Raw genomic sequence first — 18,263 nt, 5'->3', positions numbered from 1 at the left:
GTTGTATGCAAACTTGGAGAAAATGTTACAAACTAAACATTCCTCTCATTAAAGTGGGCTTTTAGTAGGAGTATCAGACATTTAGGAGAATATTATACAACAGGCTCTGCCTCCAAGGAATAAGGAGGGGGAAGCAAGATTTTAAGAACTTTACAAAGTTGCCCTTTTTATTCATACCCTTCCACAGATTTCAACTGTTTCAACTGTAAATGCTTGAGACACACATAAAGCTATTGACTGGTGGTGGTGGGGATGAAAAATTAATGTTCATTATTTGACAGAGGGTGCTTATGTTTAGGCAACTGTGTCAGTCTGGGTGAGATTCAGATCCAGATTTCAAAAACCTTCAAATAGGTGCCTATATCCCAACTGCACAATCTACATGGGAACTAGGTAGCTAGTGATCCATTTTTGGTCAGTGGAGATTCAGTTGCCTTAATCTACCTAAAATAACTTGGAATGTCTCAAGGAAACTAGTACAGCCACAGAGACCTTCTAGACCTGTAGGTACCTCTCCCTAGATGTAAAACTGAATGTCAGGCCCTAGATACCTGTGGAACCAGATTGCACCACCATTAGCTCTCAAGAGACACACGGCTCCTACATCAATACTCACCTGGAGATATCTGCATATCTTATCTCCAGTTGAAACCAACTTTAAATTTCTTTAAGAAGAGGAAAATCAGGTGCAACCAGCTTCCATCCTTCCTGATGGCTTTCTTTACTCTGAACACTTCTGAATATTCCCCTAATACAGTACACTTGGTAGTGCTTTTTTCTCTAATAGTTTCTGAAAACATCCAGAATTCCTCACTGGTCATCTCTGCTCTACCACCACAGAAAATAGACAAAACTAAGGCAAAACTAATAGACAAGCTAAATCTAATTCTGCACAGGCAGTTGAGTCTATGTTGCCTGGGTCATACTTACAGAAGCCACAATGATTCCATGCACGGTGTTCACATTTCTCTGGAAAACTAACAAACACTGAAGATGAAGGAGGTAATTTGGGCATCACATCACAATAGGACATGAGAGCAGAGCCAAGATCTGAATCAAATACTGGCTCGTGAATGTTACAGATAATTCTGATTGACAGTTCAACAATGCCTCTACCCAGGGAAGTGGCAAACCAAGCAAAGGAGTAATTTTTCTTCATAGCTCCACTAAACTGACACATCAACAAGGAACAATTACTGCTTTGTTTTGGTTTTTTTCCCCATAAGGCATAAGTTAAAAGCAATATGGACAAATAAAATTACTGCAACACTGGTCTAATGTCAGAACTACCCTGAGTGCAAACAAGGACCATTATTTTATTGTGTGCCTGTACAACCCTTGTCTCAAAGTCCACATCAGTACCAGAAGAGTGGTAAGACATAGCCTGATAGACCCCTACCTTGCAAAGAAGAGTAGGAAGAGAAAAGCAGCAACTAACTGAAGCAAGGACCTCGTGCTTCACAGAACCCCAAAACCAAGTCTGTCTATACATTAAGGTTTCCACACATGTTGTTATGACATACTCTTCAAGTCATTGCAAAGACTAGAAATCATAGCACCAACTAGGATACTATGAACAATTTATTTCATTGCACAATTCTTTTTCATCCTAAAAACATGAGGGATTAAAACTTATGTGACTATACAATTAAGAGTTTTGTGATTATATACAAGGGATCTAAGGGACCTTAGTTTTTGTACTTACTATTTTCTGTTTATTTTTCAGTTTTGTGGGTATTACCATTGTGTATAGAGTAAACATAACTGTTTACTTAAGTCTTGAAGATATTCCTCTATATTTCCTTTCAAACAAATGAAAAAAACAGTAGATGGTGTCTTAAATGAGAGTTTAGCTAAATGGTTTACCAGAGGAATGTGGTTCCTTCTGAAAATAGAGCCCTTTCCCACTCTGCCTAGAGGACTAATATAGTGTACCATGTAATCTTCTTGGGTGTTTATTCAATATATTTCCATAATTCTTATCGTTGGTTTTCTATAAATGTTTTAAATAGGTAACCAAGCCTCTCGATCACAGTCTTTATGTTCTGTAGTGTTTGTACAGCATGGTATTTCAAGTTCATACATTAACACTGTCACCAGTTCCTAGAAACAGGCTTGAACGCATGAGCATGAAAAGACCAGTTTTGGAACAAGGTAATTCCCATTTCCCAGAAAGGAGTTGTATCATTGTGTGATTATGGGAAAAGGCACACTCTCAGTGAAAAACAGATCTCCTTTCTTTAAAGTTTCTTCTGAGTTTCTTTCAGTTGTTCAGCTGTCAGCCTCAGTGTACAGCCCATGTTCTTTTTTTCTGCAGTACTTTCAAAGACTTCTCATTGCACAGAATTTTAAGACCAGTTGAGATGGGTCACATCTCTTACACAGACTCAGGCAGACCACAATGCACAAGTCCAGTTCAGCTTTCACATGTGGCTTTTAAATAATGTTTTAGTGATCAGAAAACACCTGAATATTTACGCTGTGCAGAGCTAAAATCTTGCAAACTGATAGCTTTTAATTTGTCCTATTAATGGAGGTCATAGTGAATATATTAATAGACACCATCAGAATGGCAAGAAACTTGTAAAAATTATTATATAAGAAAAATATTTATTTTTCAAAGAAATTTCTATAACAACCTACTCTATAGCTGCAACTTCTGCAATAAACTGTGCTGACAGTCAAAACACAATATGCTTTTGTAATTTAGGTCAGCTTTATCACTTTCACACACTAGTAAGTTAAGCCAACAATAAAAAAACAGGCTTAACAACCTTAGCCATAACCCAGTGTGCCACCCTGCTTAACAGCCATTATCCTCCACCAGACAGGCTGAGCTTTAACTAGGTTAGTGTGAGCTTAGAGCAGACATCACTAACAGTGGAACCTAGCTGAAGGATTATGAAGATAATGTTTTAAATAATTGCACACCATCAGAGAAAGAACACATTAGTGTAAAAGAGGATCTGCTATTTTTTTGTTGCTAAACAGCATTTATAGACCCATTTATTTTCTCAGTCCAACTTGACACATCTATGGTGAAAAAATACTGGTGGGCTACACTGAGATGTATTACAAGGACACCCATGTTAGAAGGATATTTGTATTTTATAAAATGGTGCTTCTAAATACTTATTTGCCATAATAAGGTACTTGAAAAAAAATAAATAAAGAGAACAAGCCTTCGCCAGAAGAACACATAGCTCTGGACCATCCCTTGCCCCAGTGAAAATGAGGAGGCAGCTTGCTCATCAAAATGCTGAGCAAGGATTCATGGCTCTATCCGACAAAATTGGATTCAGATTCGGGAGTGACACAGCACTGTGTGCAACATCAATAACTGGATTACCTCAAATTGTAGAGATGAGGCATCTTCCAGTAGGGAAGGAAAGAAACTGAGTGCTGTACTGGCAAGCTGCTGTACGAGGTATGAATCCCAGTTTGCTTCATCACTGTATCTCCCATTCCCAGGAATAAGCCCTTAGGTCCTTGCAGGAGTCCCCTATGGGACAGACCCCCACATTCCTCCCCACAGCATTTTCAGTTTCCCTCATCCTAGAGGATCAAAGATTCACTATCCTCCTTTCCCAGAGTAGCAGCAGCAATTCTTTGGGTGTCCATGGCTGGCTGTGCTAGTAAACTAAATATGGCCAGGAGCCATCCTCCTTAGTCATGCCTGGGAAATGCATAGTGGGCTGGTAGCTAGAAACTGCCAGATTTATTCCAGGAAAATGTCTGGCAGTTTACAGACAACTCATGTTGCAGCAGGCAGGACTGTTGCTGGGAATGCCCAAATTTACTGGTATAAATGCTCTAGATGGATGCTGATGGTTATGGATGTTATGAAACTTTGCATCTTGACACCCCAAACCCTTTGTTGAGTTTTGTTTGTGGTTTTTTTTTTTGTTGTCAATGGGTACAAGAGTTACAGGGGAGGATGGACTGAGCAGCATGACCACACAAAGCTTGTTTCCTATGGGTTCAGTCTTTTTCAGGACTGAGTTCTGGAAGAGCCCACTGAAAGACACGGGTGAAGTGAAAGGGAATTTTGCCCATTACATCTATTGGGTCATGACTTCCCTGTGCCATGTCCGTGTTCCCAGTGGAAACATGAGCAGGTCAATAGTATGAACTAGCTGTGCAATGTCATGCTGGAGATCTGCCTGGTGACCTTTGTCCAGTTCATCCTGAGAAGTGTCCATGGAGAGGTATCTACATTGCACAAATTGCACCAACAAAGCAGGTGCTAATTAGTAACCTCATTATCTGTCACCAGAGAGGTCAAAGACTAATGAGCTGATTTGAATTACAGACATATTTATAACACTATAGGAAGCTCTTATCTCTGTTGCAATATTGACAGCCTATAAATTCAGCTATACTTTGTAAATATTTTCAATTTCTATTAAACTTAAATTTAAATAAATTTGATTTGTATTACATTTAAGCTAGACTGGTAGTCTCAAGTGTTAAAAAAAACTTAATTAAGGTAATTATTTGCTACAGAGGAGCAAATGGAGATGTACAAGGTAGAGCCAACTCTCGGGAAATCCTGAAGCCAGAGAATTGGGTGAAGCAGGCAGACTAATACTGCACCCAAAAAATAGCTTTGTTTACTGCACCTTGTGATTTGGTGGGCAGGGATAAAAACAGCTGAGGCAAGAAGGTGTGGGCAGCTGAACAAAAGATGATGAGGATTAAAGGTAAAAGATTAAGAGGATTAAAGGTAAAAGATATTTCTCTTCCCTTTATTTCCATCAACTGATGATCACATTTCACCAAAAGTCCTGCAGCCAAGAGTGGTCCTGGAGTAAACACCAGCTTTGGAGAAGCTGAGCCTTTCCACTCTGGTCTGAATTTGTCCTAAGAGACACCAAACTGATAAAAACTGCATAGTTTTGCCATCCTCAAAGACAAACAAGCCTCACCTATGGAGCATGCCTATACCATGGGGTGAGGCAGTCAGTAAAGCCACTGAGACTGACAGATGCCCAGGACAGGGACCCTGGGAGCAGCTGCACCGCTGGGCTCCTCGGCGCAGGGCCCGAACACTCAGCCCTGCCAGTTTCAGGGACAGCAAAGACAGACAGTTTTGGTGTCTCTGCCCCCAGACTGCTGACACACATAGGTACATCCTGCAGATTGCAACAGGCAAGATTTCTGCTCTGTATGTTCTGCACTTCAGCATGGCTCAGGATTTATTTACTAATGCATTACAAACACCACCATTTGTGAAGAGGTGCTAATGCACGTTATGGATTATACAATCGAGACACAGATCAAACTATCAACAGGTACTGTGCTCATCAGCAGCAATTTATGTTCTCAAAGTCACTCACTTTTTTCATGTTAAACAGTAAAACAAGGTGATTATGTGGGGCACTTACCTGCAGGTTGCCAGTATAAATAGAAAGGGAATAATACTCCAAGGAGGATTTGTTTTGACCAACAGTACAGTCACAGGAGCACAGAAAAAGCCTGACATACTGTCATGTTGCAACCTTTCACTTACCTTTTTAGGGAGCAGTCTGACTTTTTTTTTTCTATGAATGGGTCAAACTTGAAATATTTTCTACTTTCAAGTCTACTCCAGGTATATCTTCTCAAATATGATCTACCAAAGTTTTAGGATAAATAACTAGAAATTACTTCAAGGTAAAATATAGTAGTAGGTATTCTAATAATTCATGTTAAGCTGTGTATTTTGTTGGCAGTTTATATGGTACTAAATCATCAAATGACAACTTAGGTCTTTGAAACAAATTATAAAAATATTTGTAAGAATGACTTCTTGGTTTTTTTCCGGTTTGTAATTCTAGCTGAATTAGGCAGAAGTTAGCAGTGCTTATTACCAGGAAGAGTAAATACTTAAGTACGACTACACTTGAATACTTGCATTTCATGGGGATGGTTACAATCTGAATAATGTGTCTTTGTGTTGTCTTAATGCAACAGATAAAAATTAGGTAAGTGCAAATGTGCTCTATGCTTAAAGGATCAACGGCAGGATTAAGAACTAAGAGGAATCCATTTCTATTGAAAGGCTTGACACACTTGTACATTGTTTCTCCAAGGGCATGCTACATTACAGACACCACCTCCTTCTCACCTGTTTTGAAATAGAAAGCCCTAATATGCACAGAAACTCTTCAGCCAGGAAGAACTCAATAGTTTTAGTTCTTATTAAAGTTTACACTGTGCTGGACTTGACTCCTTGAAACGTAAGGTTCTAGGACAAGCAGGTTAGATCATTTCATTGTTTCCAAAGTGATTATTTTCTCACAGGCATCGAATGGATACGTACATGAAGTTGACGCAGCCCGTCCCCGCAGGTGGAGCAATCCAAACAAAGCTGAGGTTTGTGGTCGGGAGGTGGCTCACGTGGGATGCAACCACACTGCACATAAACTGGTTTCCAAACTGGTGGTCAGACATAATTCCTATGAGAAAGACATGGGGGAGATAAACAGTAACACATGTTAATGTCTCATTACAAGGTGCTAACAGACTGAGAAATAGATCTGCCATGTGTTCCATCATGGCAACATGGAATTAAAAAAAAACCCCACGAGCATGCAACTGAGTAATTAGAATTAATGCCAATGAAAGCAACAGAGCTCGCCTTTGCTTGAGCCAAGGCTGACTTTGTATTTACTACAATGCTCTATGTACTTGCTATTGTTATTCTTCATTACACCAATATCAGAGGAATCATTTCCATTTTTAAAGAAGGAGCTGGATTGCAGCTACTGTAAATCAATGTTATTTCATTACCTGATTTGCAACCATTACAGATCTAAAAGAAAATAAAATCGAAAGGAAAAAATGCTATGTTTTAATACTCAAAATGGAGCATCTAAAGAAAGGTGTTATCTTTTAGTACACAGGTATATTTATTTGGAAAAAAAGCAGGTGAACTTTGGATTCATGAACTCTTCTTCTGATCTGAAAAAAGAGCAGCTTCCTTCAGCACTTTTACCAGTATACCTTCCTTTGATTTTTTTTTTTAATCAGCCTCTAATACATGGATGAATGTAAATGTCATCTACTAATCCCTCCCCCTGGAATTCACCACAGTCCATCATTAGGCAAAAGAACTGTATTTTTTAACAAAATACCCTGTATTAGACAGCACTCTTCCCCCCCTCAGAGCCCTTCTGTAGTTTTCTACAAATTAGTACAAACTTGGTTGCTTGTTTAACATCCTTTAGCTCAAACTAAGGCCATCTTACCTGAGTGGATTACTACACCTTTAATCCTAGTACATTGAACAGTAAATGTTGAAACTATTCTTTTGAATGCACTTATCTGAAGGAAATGCCCTGTTCCATGTTACCTCAAATATTGAACCTTCAGTTCAGAAAATAGTGACATGGGCTGAAATGTTGTTAACAGGATCAAAAGGAAAGCAAATGGTAGCAGGTACCTCTGAGCTCATCAAGATCACTGTTAGCTGTTAGGTGACTGTATCCCAGAAAGTTTGTAGTGGCTGGTATTTCTTACATTTACTTGTTGCAATTCAAATAACAACAGAGGGGAAAAAACCTACTTCTGCCTCTCAGACTGTGGCAATTCTCAGAATGGCAATTCTTCTGAAATGTGAAATCAACAATTTATCTTAACCCCTCACTGATCCAGAGGTGGAAGGATCTTGCAAAGGAAGGGTTTCCACCAAGGAGGGGGACAAATCCTTTCTGATGCAAACCCATTGCTCCAGCTGGTGCCTCTAGAGGGACTGCCATGCCAGAAGCACGGGTCTGGGAGGGGGTTGTCTCACATGAACACCATTTAGCATTTGATGGATCAAAAGCAATGTCCTGTTCAGGCACTGCTAAGGATCACAGGTCAGCATCATATAGGTTATATTAAATTCCAAATCAGCTTTAGTTTTGGGGTGGAGAAATGAAGCCACAAAGAGTTCAAGTAATCTGTCCCCAGCATGACAGGCAGCAGTGGGTGAGGGCAGTGAAGCTTGTATCTTTTACAAATCACCATGACCTTCTCACTCAACATTTTTCAATTAGTTCTCTGCTGAAGCATACACATAAGGTCTTCCATCATTCACAGTTACAACCTTCAGCTGAAATTCCTCACTGATGCTAAAGCCCATTGGGTCATGATGGCCACAGAGAAGACTCAGGCTACCCTGGGGACCTTTTCTGAATAGCAGCAGTAGGGAAACCCAGGGTGATGGTATTTTACTGACTCTTATTTATTTCAAGACTCTAGATGCCGATGAGGTTTGGCCATCTCTTGCCATGGTGTACTGCCATCTTAAGTCTTGATTTGCCTTCCTTGGCTAATTGAGAGGGGTGGCATTAACACCAGTGACCTCATTCACATGGAGACAGGGTCTCTGGGACTGACGTGGAGCATCAGCTCTCGTCTGTCATCATCTCTGACTGCACAATGGGAAAATGACCCAGCTATAGACTTTAGCAGGTTAATTAAATAACAGATGTTGTCTGGGGAGAAACAGGAACAGCTACGCAGTTTGAAGAAATCCCCCTTTCTCCAGAGCCAGCCAAATACAAAGGAGGACAAAGCCTGCCCTACCACATCCCCCAGCTGGGGGACAGGCTCACCAGCTTGGGAAATATGACTGCTTCCCTCCTTGGCAGCAACTTGTGAGTTAATGAATTCCCTGGGTTTCAGGCAGTAGACTGCAAAAATGTGTCTAATACATCAAACACATACAACATCTGTGGAGAATTTCTTTTCCCTTTGATTTACAGTTTTAAAAAAAGAACAACTTTGCAGTGACGAGAATAAATTCTAAACAATGAAAAAACAACTAATTTATTTTTTTTTGCAGAAAAAATTCAATGAACTCCATAGAAAATATTCAAAACTCTGAATTTATACTTTTATCACCATTTTCTCTTTATATTTTATTAATAGCTTATTGTGATCATTTTTACAGTAAAAACAACCACTCTGCATCTGCTGGACCTTTACTGGATACATCAACTCCCTTTTGGAGTTCAGAGTCTTCAGAGCATTTCACAAAAATTAAGTACTGAAACCTCAGTGAATAACAGAGTGGTTGTTAAAAAAGCTTTTTGATGCTTAAAGCTGAAAGTTTCATGATGAAAAGGTGATATAAAAATCCTAAAAATGCCAAAAATGGAGCAAAGCAATTGAAACTAAGTAATAATTAAATTAAGAATAAGGAACAGTATTTTCCCCTCATACTTCCAATCTTTTTGCAGTCCCTTGCTATGGAAGGCAGCTCCTCCCTTCTCCTCCATTTCCTCGCCAACCTGATAAGCTGCTTCCCAGACTGAATGTTTGCTCCATAACAAATCCAAGGACAGATATGAAAAAACATTCAGCTACAAAAAATAAACTGAATACAAGATTATATAGCAGCTCTCAGAACAAAACTACATCCTTTACATACCTCATACAGCTTCAAAGACTGAGCCTTCTTTTAATGCCCTGGGCTCGGGGCAGCACTGCTCTGTGGGCATCTTCTGGCACGTCCTGCAGACCAGTGCAACTATTTACATTCAGAGTTAGTCTTGAACAATCTTAAGGCAAAATTCTAAGATACTGATGCTTTTTAAACATCTGCACTTTATAGCTTCTCCCTCCCCTACAATTTCTGAGGCCTTAGGAGTCCCAGTACCACTATTCAAATCCCAGACATGCTTTGTACCTACCAATAGCACTGCTAGGAGAGGAGCTAGACATGCTCAGTCCCACTTAAAATTTAACTCAGCAGCTGGTTTTACTGTGCAAATTTTTTAAAATGTGCTTAGCTCGATTCAATGCACTATCTATAACCAGCAAATCAAAGAACTTGTATGTGGAGAAGCAGATTTTAAGGGACAAACTGAATACAGGAACTATTGTCCCAGCTGGGTCCCTCAAAGCCAAAAGATGACCTTTTCTACTGGCAGAGCTTGGCAAGCATCTAATGGTGCAGATAAACACAATATTATTCTCATACTTTTCTGCTTTCTAAGTCTTAGAAATGTGGATCTCTAATAGTCCTGACTTACACATGGTTACTACATAACATTCCTTATTGAAACATGGTATATCCTCCTTACGTATTCTTCTTAGAAAAGTTTCCTAAACCAGAACTTTTTAATACAAGCTGCTCATATGCATGTCAAGGTCTTTGGTAAATCCATCATTGAGGGCAAGTCTCAAAAGACTTCCCAGCACTGAACCAGGTGGTAGGTAGTCTACCATTTCCTATTTACTATACAAACTTAATATCATATTAAAGGAGAGGGTCAATGTTAAACGAAAGTGAAAAATGAATGACCACATTTTGGTTGTGTTGCCACTAAACTGATTCTCTGCAACATGCTTTCATCTTCAAAGTTATGCATGAGTGACTGCAAACAACTAAATATAAAATATTGATGAAATACCAAAAAAACAAAGCTGTAAGTAACCAAATCCCACTGCAACATTTGAGAAAGTACTAATTCCTGATTATTAGATAATAAATTTAAGTCAGAAACAGACACTGTCAAATTAGATCCTGCATTAGTTAAAAATGAAGTACCTAGTCCTAGGAACAGTCTTTTCTCTTAGGAAAAATGAGCTGGGGACCTACATTCTCCACCCAGGCTCTAGCATCTCAAAGGGTGATCCATAAACCCACAGGCAACGCACGGTTCTGCCTGGTGTTAGGAAGCAGGGAATGATGCAAACACAACTATGCAGGAATACACCTCCCTTGCTGAATTCCAGCCAAACCAGAGCCTGCAGCTTGTTCCTCCCATGAAGCATCAGAGAGGGGACGGAAGATTTTTTTTATTTTTTTTTTCAAAATGGAGAGACTCTGGTAGTTACTTTTTTTATAATTGTCACTGAAAGCAACCACTTTGGCAGAGATCTTATACCCAGAGTCTCTTCTCCCCAGAAATAAATCCTCTCTGGAGGAGAGGAGCTGGAGATTAATTGTATACAGAGGTACCCCCACTCTCCTGTTGCATATAAGACTGCACCAGTCAAATGCAAGAGTGTTGGGACAAGAGACATTTCTTGGTGGGTACAAAGAGCCTGGCTTTTTAGTAAATTCCTTGTACTACAGGTCTACAGGACCACTGCAGAACCAAGGTCCTCCTGCAAAGAGAAAGCCACGTCTCTCCCCAGCATTTGGGGAGCAAGAGAGGCTGCAGCACAGTTGGGCAGGTAGCTGGCAAGACCCAAATTCAAAGAAATAAAAAAACTTCTATTCACTGAGTATATATAGACACCCAGTGCATTTTACATCTGCTGTAGCTGCAGATTTCAGGCCACATTTTCAGAGCTAGGCACCTTCCTTTGTCCTACATCTCTTTGAAGTTTAAAGAATCTTTTTCATCCTTACCTGTAAACACGTGTAAAAATGAAAAACATTTTCCCTGAATGATATAGTGAGTGAAATAGAGGTTTATTTTTATTTACTGGAAGAATATTTGAGCAACATCCTTAAACTGTTAAGAACCCCTTTCAGGACTCTGAAATGTAAGCCTTAAAATTTTGTGGAGAACTAGTGGTAGGAAGAAAACAAAGTTTCTTTCTGTTTGGTGTTTGTTGTTTTGGTTTTTTGTTTGTTTGTTTGGTTTTTTTAAATTTTTGTTTTGTTGCTTGGTGGTTTTTTTTGTTACTTCCTGTTTTATAACCCAAATAGATGTTTAAGAAATAAAAAACAACTGTTGGGAGTAAAGAAATATCTGGAGCTGGTTACAATAATTTCTAAAACATGAACACAAACGTACAACTATGAATGTATGCATTTTTTAATCAAGCAAGTAGCCAGTTAAAAGCAACTGAAACACCCATGCAAGTTCCCTTCAAAGTGAGTCCAGGTGCAGAATCTGGCCCTAAGTGAACTGCACCCACTCAGCTAAAATATGCTGTTGCTGATTGATTTTTGGGGGATGATTTCATTCTGTTTCATAGGAAAAACACATCTTGTTTGATAGAATGTAACAGACTGCTAAAGCACTTGGTGGCCCTTGTGATCAATTAAGGGCCAGGATGGTTTGATAAATTATTAAATAGCATGAAGAAAGAAAAGGCCAGCAACTGACAGATACATTCCTCTACCCAGCAATATATTATTACCTCTATCCTTTGTGAAGTCATGTGTTTATTTCACTATTATTATTACTGCTTTCTTATTAAATAATAAACACTTTCAGCATATGCCACACTGGGAAAAACACCATCCGTAGGCTGATAAAGAACAGTAGAAAAAGAACAGACAAGTGTATGTCAAATTAAGAAATTCTGTCACTAAAATCCATAACTGCTTTTGTGATCAGGAGCCAACGAGAGCCTGACTACAGCAATTTGATTCCTGGAGGGGAGTGACTCAGACTTGGGACAAAAAGTGAGGGGTTTATAATCCTTTGCTACACATATAATGTGTATTAAATGCATTTTCTCCATAGTTCTGAAAACACCAATTTATTACAAGTCTACATTTGAAATACATTCACAACTTGAGATCCAGTTATGAAGCAGATCAGGTTAGGGCAATTATGTACTAAAAAGAACAGTGCTTTATGTTCACATTTTTTGAGTGTTTACTGAAGTGAACGCTTCACTAGAAACACAGGTTTGCAGGAATGAACCCCTAATGTACAGATTAATGAGAATTTGCTCAGAAAGAGAGAATATTTTTTTGCTTAATCTCTCTTTTAATATTCTACTTTTAAGGGAATGCTAATCAAAACTTTTGAGCAGCCTTTTGTTAGAACCCACTTAGGGGTATAATTTCATCTCAGGGATTTATGAGTGCTGGTCTCATTATACCTAACGGGAGTTACACATATGGAAATTGTGGTGCGTGGGGAGGGGAATATCCCCTTTAATTTGCATAATTCCCCAAGACACTGAATGAGCCCCTTGTGTAATGTGTGATATGGCTGTGTGAGGCAGGGGGATGGGGGTGGTGAGACCCTGAGCTGTAGGGTGGCCATTGTCAGAAAGGATGAGAAGACAATTTACAGCTGAAGTCTAAGTGCTCCACAGAGAGCAACACGGTACTAAGTGCTCCAAGGCAAGTAGATTTAGTAACAGTAAACAGGTACCAGCAGTAATAAAAATAGAAAATGCTAATAAAGCCACTGTGTTGCTGAAATGTAGAAGAAAAAAAACTCTTTTCAAAGGCTTGAGCCAAATCTATTCTAAATGTTTTCCTAACAACCCCAGCATGTTTTATAATAGCAACTTTTATATTTGTCTTTATAGAAACTTGTTAGACTGATACCTTCATTCTGTACTAGCTTTTCAAGGTCTATTTTAGCTACATAGTCCAGTTTACTCTCTTGCAGGAAAGCAGCTGTCCCTGGTTTGCACTACTGCTTTTTTTTTGTGGTTGGTTGGGGTTTTTTTTGTTGGTGGTGTTTGTTTTTTTTTACTGTTACTGTATTTGGCTGGTGACTGTCTTCATCAGATGAGCAACTCCTGTACAACTTCCCAAAAATATTGCATTGTTCTAATCTTTCCACTTCACAAACCTTAATATAGGTCCCAAGAGCCAAACATCAGACACACTGCTAGACTGGTTTTGTACCAGTGACAAATGTGACAAAGGACCCCCCCTGTTATCACCCCAGACATCTGCTCCCACTGGAGTCATTCTCAGGGCAGCAGTAACCGCATCCTTCTACTTACAGCAGTGACAATTCACCAGGGCACCACTGGAGCCCCTGGAATTGCCTGGAATTCACTTTAGGAGAGGTGAAACTGCAAATCAGCAGTCTTACCTGGCAAAACCTTGCTGACTTGCTCACTTAAACGCAGCCATGAACCAACCAAACCTCCCTGCTTGCCAGTGCAAGTAGCATCACATGAAACCTTGCTGTGTAGCAACTAGAAAACAACTGCACACTCCAATAAAAATGTAACTGCTCAGCACTGATCTATAACACACCTACATCTTGATTAGATCTAAAATGTATCCTTTCCAAGGCAGTGGCTTAGAAAAAAAAATATTTTTTAACTAATCTTGACCCCAGACTCCAGCTGTGCTGAGGTGAGTGGTTTGCACCCTGACAACACTGCTTCCTTGGCTACACTGGCACTGGTGACACATCCCATAGCCTGTTTCTCCTCTATAGCCTGGTATGGCTAATTGGGATAATAGCTTCAAGGCTCTACCTACAAAACCCTAAGTCCCTCTTTAATTTATTTTAAATGAACTTAATGGTTTCTGGCATCAGTCTGCCTCATAATGAATTTTCTCTGTTTTGATCCTTTGCCCACAGACATGTTTTGCATTTGCCCACATTGCCAGCACTGCCACAGTCACTGAAGGACGCACTCAGCACCTAGAACCTTCTTTGCACTTGCACTTTCCCTAATTACACTTCATGCCTCTGCTCTCAACATTATTGGCAAACTCTGATGTGTGAAAATTGATAGTTTCCTCCAAAGCAAATTAAGTCAGTCAAACCAATCAATAAGGATAACTACATAATGAAACCAGAGGGACTTCCACGGAGATCTTTTTCCAGACAGAGTATTTATCATTTGCAGACACCTCTGCTTGTTTTGGAGTGATGCTGTCGAACAAGTTAGTCTGTCCTATTCCCCAATTCCTTAACTCAGATAATCTGAAAGTCAAGTTGAAACCATGTGTTGTGTACAGAAGCTATGGCACATCCTTCACCAATGCCATCTGAAACATCTCCACACAACTGGAGACAAGAGACAGTTTCTATCCAGAGAAGCAGTCCTGGAGGTGGTCCAGGTTTCCTGATCCCTTCCCAATGGCTCAGCTTACAGCAGCCTCAGCGATGCCCATGGTAGGCTGAGCTGTGTAAGGTCTCCTACAGCCCCATGCCCTCTTGCTGGAACACCAAAGTGACCTGTGGCACAGCAAGTCCTACAGCCTCTGGGACATTTTTGGAGGAGGAGTGTCTTATAAAAGCCTTTCCTATCTGCTCAGGAAAGACTATGTGCAGGAGAGATGTGTCTGTGAGGGAAAAGCCATCTGTAACAATGACAGAATATGGTTTTATCTTAATACATCTAAACATGGCAAGCACTACAACATGTGCAACTTGTAAACACTGATTACAGTGTCCGTAATGCTGTGTTCAGGAGCAAAGATATTTGCATTTTTTCAGCACTTGACACCAGTGACACAGAAGCACTGGTTTGCCTTTTTGAGAGTTCAGGAAAGAGTTTAAAAATCCTCAGGAATCATACATTTAAAAATTAGAACTGTAAGTTAAGCTTCTTAATGGGCACCACGGTCATTCCCTGCCTCTGCAAAGGAATGAAGGGAGCTGAGAAACCACCAAACAAGTTGGTGGGAGATGTAAGGGAGAAGTGGGGAAGGAAAAGTGGTTTTTTGGGTTGAATGGAAGAATTTCAATTAAACTGTCAGTCTCCAGGAGTTCTTTTTTTTTTTTTTCTTTTTTTTTTTTTAAACTACGCTGAGATTCCACACCACTGGGTAAAACTCACCAGTATCTCTGCCTGCATCACGTTAGCAGTGGCAAGAAGCACAGTCCTGTACACTGGCTTCATGCTCCCCAGCTGTTCTGATGTATCAAGATAAAACCTGTTGGATTTGACTCCTCTGTAACCACAAATCTATTATGTTTACAGCTTCCGTGGTGTAGGAGAACTGAACTAGGGATGTTCTGGCTGGCAGGCTGGCAGTGGTGACAAGGCTTTAGGTCTGGGCTAAAGAATCCTCATGGTGGTGAGTGTGGGCTCAGGCAGGTGCTGTGCAACAACCACAAGATGAGGGATGGAAGGAGACCAGAGGAGACAGCCAGCTTGGCTGTGACAGCAGGTTGAGACCAGCTTCAGCCATCAGTGCTCCACTGGCCCCCCAGGGTGATACCCTGACCATGCAGTGCCACTTCACTGTCACCAGGGAGGTGCAGGGGGGGAACAGAGACAGTAGGTTTGGTATTCAGGTGCTCTGTAAAGCTGGAGTTTGAAAATTAAAACGTTTCCTTGTTACACATTTCTCACACTTTCTTTCCGTAGCAAAGCAGAAATATCTTGCAGACTTCTGTTGTATTTTTTGGGGAAAAAAAAGAAAAAATCCTTTTCTACAAACACCCAAACTGTTCCTCTAATTCTTTATGCATCTTTAAAATCTTTATTATTATTATTATTACAGGACAAAACAGAAAACTGGAACTTGATCTCTGCAAAGTCTGGCAGTTGTTCTCTTTCCTGTGAAACAGGCAATAGTTTACCTTGCCTCCTGTCTTAAGCACTGCTATGATCCCACTCTGCAACTCCATGCTGCATCTCCCCCACTAATCAGCAGCAAACTATAATGTTGAGAGCATTTCAGTAAGCTGTTACTAAAATGAGCAGCATCCCTGGCAGTGCAAGTTTCTGCCCACTGAAAGCAGAATGGTACCCATGAGGAACAAAACTCCTCAGAAAACACATTACAAACTAACAAACATGGACAGCAGTAACACTTTGAGGAAACTAAACTTGAATACAAAACTCTATACACTAAAATAAGCATGAATAATCACAGCCAACAAACCCAGAGGGAGAGCAAATTATTTTACTAATTAATTTCCATATTACTACTCTTAAGTCTAGTGAGAAAAAAAAAAACACTCATTAGAAAAAATCTGGGACAATGCCTCTCAGCCATATGCTGTATACTAAGACATACCTACCACAGAGAAAAATCTAACACTGCACTTTTACTTCTGATAACACATACAGTCAGTTGAGAGTCACAAGAAAGTAGAGAAGAAAGTAATTCTGCAATTCCTTTGCCTGAAACTTTCTTCTAGACAAAACATTATCAATCCCAAATATGCGAGATCACTTCCAGATCAGATAGAAGAAAGGCAAATAAAAGCAAGTTACCAAGAACAGTAGCAATCTTGTAAACTATCAGTCCACGTAGACAGTTCTTTGGGGAATGAAGACTGCTGTGATTGAGGTGTTTGTCCACAAAAGAGCATGTTATGACTAATCAGCAGTCTTTCCATGTTCAATACAGGATCTTACATACTGTCCTGGGAGCAGCCAGTGAAGCTGCTGTCAGGTGGGCGCAGTGGCCAGGCTGAGCCAGGGCACACTACTCCATGGACCTGGGCAAGCTGCAGCCCACTCTGTGGTTAGTGTCCCATGCACTTATGGGGAATAAACTAAACCAGGAAGCAGTATTGGTAATAGAAGCCTAGCCAGTGTTAATGTGATATCAGCTAATGCCACAACGTGCACAGATTAAGTGTGCTACAGAAGCAGGGTGCAGGGAGCTGCCGCTACGTGACCTCCAAGCTGACCCGTGGCTTTGCTGGAAAGCAGAAAGCTTTATCTAGAGCTGTGGCAATATGAGGACAGAAGCCAGCAAGTTTTAACCTGTAAGAGGTCTGAGCTGCATTTCAGGATCTGGGACAGAAGTGGGAAAAAATATCTGGGCCTCAGGCTGCGACAGGTGAGGGTGAGTAGAAGCAAAGCATCCCAGGTGCTCCTGCTACTGCTGTGGATCTTTGAATTAAATGATTTAATTTCATCTTAAAACTTGCTTGATTCAGTTCCATGAATGAACACCAAGCTGAATGCCTGTCTCTAAGCAAACAACCCGCACTGTGAGTGTAGTACAATAACTGTTCCAAGATTTTACTGCAGGTTTAAAAATAAAATAAGCCCAAGTAACAGCCAAGAGATTTACACTTGAGAGTAGCAGTCCCATTAACATATAAAGAGAAGGCTAAAAATATGAAGGTCATATCTGCTTTTTGACCTGCTACTCAGCCTGTAAAAAGAAAAATATCTCTCAGAGTCACAGCCCTACAAATAATGTTCTCCCCTTCAGTATAGCTCTGCAACAGGATGAAATCAAAGGAAAGTCTGGGTCCACCTCTAGGTCTCAGCTACATTGTTTCTTGTTCAAGGCAGATTAGCAGTTCAGAAAATGAGCAGGTTTCCTAATTACATGAATCTCATCCCTGCTATGTACGCTAATTGAGATGTTTTCTTGCTAGGCCTTCCAGCTGTAACTTTGCTGTCTCACACTAAAACATCAGCTCTCACAAATATCAGCCCTTCTCCACATGTCCATGTTTTCTTTTCTGACACTGATCCTCTTCTTGGAAGGCATCTATGGATTTATGGATGCAGGTAGTGCTTCTAGATCATGTTCCCTACTGATAGTGAAACTAGTATATAACTGAGAGTATAGGTTTTGTAAATAATATGCTTTCAAAATCTGAGTATTCCAACTGGTCAACAAATACGGGCCAATCATGCTGGATAGTGTGATCTGGAAAAATAGGGAGCCTAAAGCTGACTAACAGAGCAGT

The 18,263-nt window shown here is 40.2% G+C and overlaps 1 protein-coding gene across 1 annotated transcript in view; it reads right to left on the bottom strand.

The window, feature by feature from the left end:
• Positions 1-18,263, bottom strand: part of RELN (reelin) — a 288,920-nt gene that overhangs the window by 200,428 nt on the left and 70,229 nt on the right. Inside the window, exon 3 of the mRNA XM_051610928.1 lies at positions 6,305-6,440. Within this exon, the coding sequence (XP_051466888.1) occupies positions 6,305-6,440 (136 nt within the window). The remainder of the gene's footprint in view (positions 1-6,304; positions 6,441-18,263) is intronic.

This window comes from Apus apus, chromosome 1, assembly GCF_020740795.1.
Source record: "Apus apus isolate bApuApu2 chromosome 1, bApuApu2.pri.cur, whole genome shotgun sequence".
NCBI classification, from domain to species: domain Eukaryota; kingdom Metazoa; phylum Chordata; class Aves; order Apodiformes; family Apodidae; genus Apus; species Apus apus.
The sequence above is the reverse complement of the archived record's forward strand: the minus strand, read 5'-3'. Positions and strand labels throughout refer to the sequence as shown.